At 43.3% G+C, this 5,904-nt stretch overlaps 1 protein-coding gene across 1 annotated transcript; it reads left to right on the plus strand.

Annotated features, from left to right (window-relative positions):
* Window positions 1-1,214: 1,214 nt before the first annotated feature.
* Window positions 1,215-5,003, plus strand: SEC61G (SEC61 translocon subunit gamma). The gene is made up of 4 exons (XM_039862807.1): window positions 1,215-1,341; window positions 2,812-2,909; window positions 4,130-4,232; window positions 4,826-5,003. The coding sequence occupies exons 2-4, from the start codon at window positions 2,816-2,818 to the stop codon at window positions 4,833-4,835; spliced, it is 207 nt and encodes a 68-aa protein (XP_039718741.1). The 5' UTR covers window positions 1,215-1,341; window positions 2,812-2,815; the 3' UTR covers window positions 4,836-5,003.
* Window positions 5,004-5,904: the final 901 nt, after the last annotated feature.

Genomic DNA, 5,904 nt, shown 5'->3' on the forward strand with positions numbered 1-5,904 from the left:
TATGTGGTCCTTCCCTGTTTTCACCACGCATCACTGTGCCTTATCTAGAACTTCTCACAAATAGAATTATCCAGTATGCACTCTTTTCATATACTTCTTTCACTAGCCATGTTTTTTTGATATTCATCAACGCTACATATATGTATTTTTCTCAATTGTGTAGTATTTCATTGTGGGTATATAAATTTTTTTTATCCATTTTCCTGTTGATGGACTCCTGAATCACTTTTAGTTCTTGGCTATTACCAATAAACCTGCTATGTATTTGTGTCTTAAGTCTTAGTTCTAAGAGTCACTTTTCAATTCTGAATTGACCTAGAGTGTTTGAATAACCCTTCGTCCCTAGGATTTCAGCGCATGTGTTATTGGCATGTGCCAATCTAAGGGAATCTTATCTTTATCACACCGCTTCCCTTCCCCCCACCCCTTTCTCTTCACAATCCCTTTTTATTTGCTATATAGCATTTATATTAACTGATGTCTTTGTCTGTCCCTCTCCCTGCATTGTTCATTCCCTTACGAAAACATAATAAACTCCAGGAGGGCATGTAATGTTTGCTTTACCCATAGCACCTAGTAAAGTGTTACACACAGTAGGTGCTCAACAAATAATTGTCCAAAGAACGATTTATTCTAAAAACATAAAATCACAGGTTGAAAAAGCTCACCAGTTACCACCAAATGCCTGGGTTCATAACATTCTCAGCAAAACACATAATAAGCACTTGCCCAAATCAAACCTAAAGTATATCAAATGGTGGCCTTAATTCCGGCGACAGTCCCAAGACAGATACTGAAGGCCAGGCTTTGGGGGGTGGGGCGCCTATTTAGAACTAGGTCGGCCGAATACTACAGAGCTTCTGCGCTTCACTGTGACCAATAAAAGTAAAAATGTACAGAAAGTGTGGGCAGCGGAAGGCACACGAGCCAGCGCGAACCGCGGGAAACAGAGAAAGCATCCCATCAAGCGAACTCCACTTAGACTGACTTAGCTTCCAGCAGAGCGGGCACCGTGAACCCGAATAAGGAGCGGCGGGCGGGCCTAGCGGGGAACCGGGGCCTCAGCTGGGGAAGAACTCGGTGGGCGCCAAACTCCAGCCGCAGGAGACACCCGAAGCCCAACGCGACGCCCGTCGCCCACCCCCCCAGCGGACCTCTCCCCGGAAGCGCGTCCGGCACGCACGGCGAGCTGCGTCTGCGCGCTGAGGGCTCCGCGCGGCGGACCAATGAACGGAGGGGTGGGCGGGCTTTAGGCCAGCGACCCGGTTTCCGGTTCCGGCGGGCGTCGCTCTGTGCGCTCTTCTGCTACGTGTCCCTGGCGACCGACGTGTCGGCCGGCAGGTAGGGCCTTGTCTCCGGGTGGGCGCGGAGCGAAACCTTTGTGACTCGCGGAGGCGGCTCTCGTGGGCAGGCGGGCGGTGAGAGGGACCCCTCGCCCAGCGGGTCCGAGGCCAGGTGCGGCCCCTCCTGCCGCCGGCATACCCACGAGTGCGGGCGGAGACCCAGGGCCGCGGCCCCGTGGGAGAGGGGCTTCGAAGTCTCGTAGGAAAAGTCCTGGCCCAGGTTTCGGCTTTCTGGCTCCGCACTTGCGGCCACCTGTGTGAGGTCCCGGGGGCTCCCGCTGCCTTCTCCGCTGCAGTCAGGTGACGGCCTGCCGCCGGGGGCTCCTTCGGGGTCGGCTTCGGGGTGTGCGTGTGTAGAGGACCCTTGGAAAGAGCTGTATTCGGCCCCGGGCCTGCCACCACGCCTGCGATAAGAAGTGGGGCCACCGACCCACATTCTAGAGCAGGACATCGTAGTGGGTTATTGAGTCTCCTCCCCTGACTTGGAGTGCAGCGTTTTGTGTCTTGTGAATGAAAGTGTCCATAGCTTTCATTGCGATATCCGTATGAAGTTTAAACTGAAGTGAAATGCCCAGAAAACTGGCATTAATGTTTTTGGAGGGACCCGGCACTCTTGGCCCAGATGTATATAGAATTCCTAGTACACTTCGTTTCGCGTACGTTCCTCCAGCCGCCTACCCTGGGTGAGAAAACTGGGGCTTAGAGAGGTTTCATTTCGTAGATAGGGATTTGAACCACCACCTGCTCTGAAAATGGCATTCATGCACTGATTCAACAAAAACATATGTAGCGAGTGTTTATGTGCCTCGCCACTGTTCTGAGTACTGGAGATCAAGTAAAATACAAGCAATATACTGGCCTTAACTCTTGTGCCAGGGGCTCTCAAAGCTAAGATTAGGTGGCGTTTCTATTGGATAATAGATTCCTCAAAAGAACCTGTATGATAAACTATACAGCCCTGCTTCCTTAAGAGGTGTGTCAAAACGTAAATGTTTAAAGTGGAAGTTCACCTAATAGTTTCTCAGAATCTGCATCTTGGTTTAGTTGATCCTTGTGGTTTTGAAAAAAATGATAGGTCTATCATAGGTCTATCACAAATACACTCTTTTCTAAAAATGTGTGACTGGTTTGGGAGGGTCGGATTGAAGTCCGATGTGTCTCTACTCTGGGCTCTAATAGTGATGCCACCTTTAAGAGTATGCATCCTTTTTTGTCAGTGATGATAATGGGTCAAACCTGTGCTGCTGCCTTTGCTCCGATGCTTTGCTGGAGTCTACAAAAATAATGTCAGCGAAGGCTCGGAGGCTGTCTTTTTTTTTGTTTTCCTTTGTGAGATGGGATTGCCCCACATTAGGCATGGATTCCTGGCTGGCCTCATTCATATTGTGGTATGGCTGAACAAGCCCTTGCAGTGTGATAAGTAATTCCAGTGAGTATCTTTTCTTCTTTGTCGTTTTTTCTAAACAAGCATCATGGATCAGGTAATGCAGTTCGTTGAGCCAAGTCGGCAGTTTGTGAAGGACTCGATTCGGCTGGTTAAAAGATGCACCAAACCCGATAGAAAAGGTAATAGTTTTAAAATGAGAGAAAAAGTTAAATCTTTGCATTTTCTAAGCCTTTTATTTGATTAATATCTTCCTATGTAATAACCGTTGCATGACTTTCATCCACATTTTTATTGTTTTATTTTGCTTTATTGCTTTTTTAACGTCACTTCTTCCTAAATTTTGTATACTTTATACGTTTTTCTGTTTTATGTATTTTCAAATGGTGTAAGATTATTACAGTCTTATTTTCGGCTTTAGTCATATTTAATGACTTCAGCGTTTTTAGTATCTTCCATATTTTCTCTCTGGAAAATCTTCCGGGAGCCCTCCGTGCTCTGCCACTTCCCCCTGCTCCCCCAGCAAAACCTTAGCATGAAATCAGCGATACAGTTGTTGCCAATTTGGAAAGTTTAATTTCTTATTTATCATGATTCATGTGTTAAAAGGTGCACCAGAATGTGTCTACTTTTATTTATTTATCGACTGCTGCCTGCATCAGGAGCTGGGACTATAACAAAGAATATAACACATTATATATATATGTAGTATGATACATAAAAATACAGAGAATAGTCCTTGCTCTTATGGAGCTTAGACTCTTTCAGGGAAGGCAGGCGGTCGTACACAGATCATGGCAGTTATAATTTTTAGTTACTGTTGTGGTATCACGAACAGAAGTAGAAGATTTGATGGCACATAGTAGGAGGGCTCAGCAGGCCAGGAGAGCTAATAACGTCGAATGGAAACATTACCAGGGCCTGAAACCTTCGCATGAAGCTGTGCCCACCCCAGTTTGATTTTTCAAGTCTTATTTTTGGCTTCATTATAATATCAAAGACAATGGACCTATTTTTAATAAAAAGTTATGTTCTCTGCTTTTATAATCAATATTTTTAGCAATGTTAAAATTTTTTAAGACTACTGTGTATTTCTTTTCTCTATGTTTCTTTTTGGCATTCTGGTCATTTGCTAAGAAGGTAAAATATTTCACTGCTTATCGATGGATTCACTAGGATGGGCATGCACTTTATTTCTATGTTTCCTTAGATAATAAAATATGAAAATTTAAAAATCCACCAGTTTATTATTAATAAATAGCATCATATTTTGTTTTACTCAAAATTATGTATTTACTATCAGGAGAATTGTACACCAGTAAGTTTATGTCACCGTTAGTTTTTCCTCCTGTACTTACAGTGACACTGTAAAAATAATGTAAATTTTGTGTTTTGAATCCAGAATTCCAGAAGATTGCCATGGCAACAGCAATAGGATTTGCTATAATGGGATTTATTGGCTTTTTTGTGAAATTGATCCATATCCCTATTAATAACATCATCGTGTAAGTAACCTTTTGAAATAGACAGTGTCTAGAATGGAGTGAAAATTGAAACCATTTGACTTGCCAGCTTGCTGTTTCATTCGTGCACACGTCTCTTGACTTGTGAATACTGCTAGATTCTGCCGATATTTGTTGAGTGCCTGATCATTTGAAGCGATTTTTGTTTTCATTATGCTTAAACCGTTTCTGAGCGCTTCTGATATGCCGTAGTGGTCAGGAGTCACTGTGCTAGTCTTCATTCTTTATTTTCAACCCGTATATTGTCCATCACATTCAAAAACTTCTCAGCTTACTATCCTGTCATGTAATTCGTGTTTTTCTGTCTTGTTCAGAAAGACTTTACATTGAGCACATTTCCTAAATCAGAGTTCCGCGTTTTTATGATAAGTTGTTCTGGCAGTCACATCATCTCCAAGGACCTGTAACAAGATTTTAAAGTTCAGTTTCTTTTATGCTGTCTTGGGGTAACGTAGGTGTGGTTCTCACATAACTGGTTTTGGTTCCATAAAATCACAGCATACTGCGTTTCAAAGTACTATTATTGTTAAAATCTTGTATACACTCAATATTGACCATTTTTCTTTCTTTTACAGTGGTGGCTGAATACCTTGTTTTTCGTCTTGGGATTTGGTGAACAAGTGAGGGTTTGAGAAGCTCATGGAGTAAAAGTTTGCCTACATATTTTGTTTTTCTCTCATTTTTTTCTTCCAAGATGTTTTCTATTTCTAAATTAAAATAATTGTAAAATAAACGTCTCTTTTTTCCATCACAGATCTCTGTAAAATTTTAATGATAGGAAATACTGGGCTCCTTCCCCCCTCCCTCTCTCCCTTCTTTGCTTCCTTCCATCCCTCAGATTTCGGTTTATACGAGAAATTAAAGGGCATGGTGACATTCTGCACTTTCTGCGCACTCTGCTGTCCTGGAAGAAGGGGCGAAGCTCTTGAAAGGCAGGTTCAAGGGTGGGTCATGTTGTCCTGAAGCACTCAGAATGTAAACCGGAAGTCAGCGCCTGCAGAAGTTAGAGCCCAGGACTAGCATCCTGAAGTCCTGGTCTCCCAGCGAAAGTCCTCTGCGGGTGGACCGAGTGGTCACACTGGCACAGAACCAGGCCCTTCTGAATTTTGGAAAGAATTCACTGATAACTGGATGTGAGGTGAAAGGGGCTTGCCTTTCTTTTTCCTTTTGAAAAACATAGTAATAAAAAGTAAGACAGTTTATGCCCGCCCCTTAAAGCCTTTTTATTAATCTTTTCATTCAGTATTTAGTTATTGAACTTTATTTCCCAAGTTCTGATCGTGTTTTAGAAGTTGGTTTGCAGCACACAGTTGGTGAATGTCCTCTGATTCTTAGTGAGTGAGCTGGGCGGGGGTCTAACTGGTGTGTCTGGGGTGCATTCCTCAGTTTTGGGACCTATGATTGGAGAGCGAAGTCTGTTTTCATAGTGAGAGCAACATTCTCTGCCTATTTTCGAAATGCCGATGGTGTTTGTCTTGAATTGGTGTCTTCAAAGAAATAAAAATAAAGCCGTGGCCGTCTCTAACCTGAAGTCTACCACGTATCCACATTTTACAGATATTCAGCTTCTTAAAGGCCAGAATAGAATTTGTGTGTGTGTGTGTACGCATGTGCATTCGCGTATTTGTACATATGTCTATACAGATATGCATAT

This window comes from Pteropus medius, unplaced genomic scaffold (genome assembly GCF_902729225.1).
Source record: "Pteropus medius unplaced genomic scaffold, Ma_sr-lr_union100, whole genome shotgun sequence".
Classification (NCBI taxonomy): Eukaryota; Metazoa; Chordata; class Mammalia; order Chiroptera; family Pteropodidae; genus Pteropus; species Pteropus medius.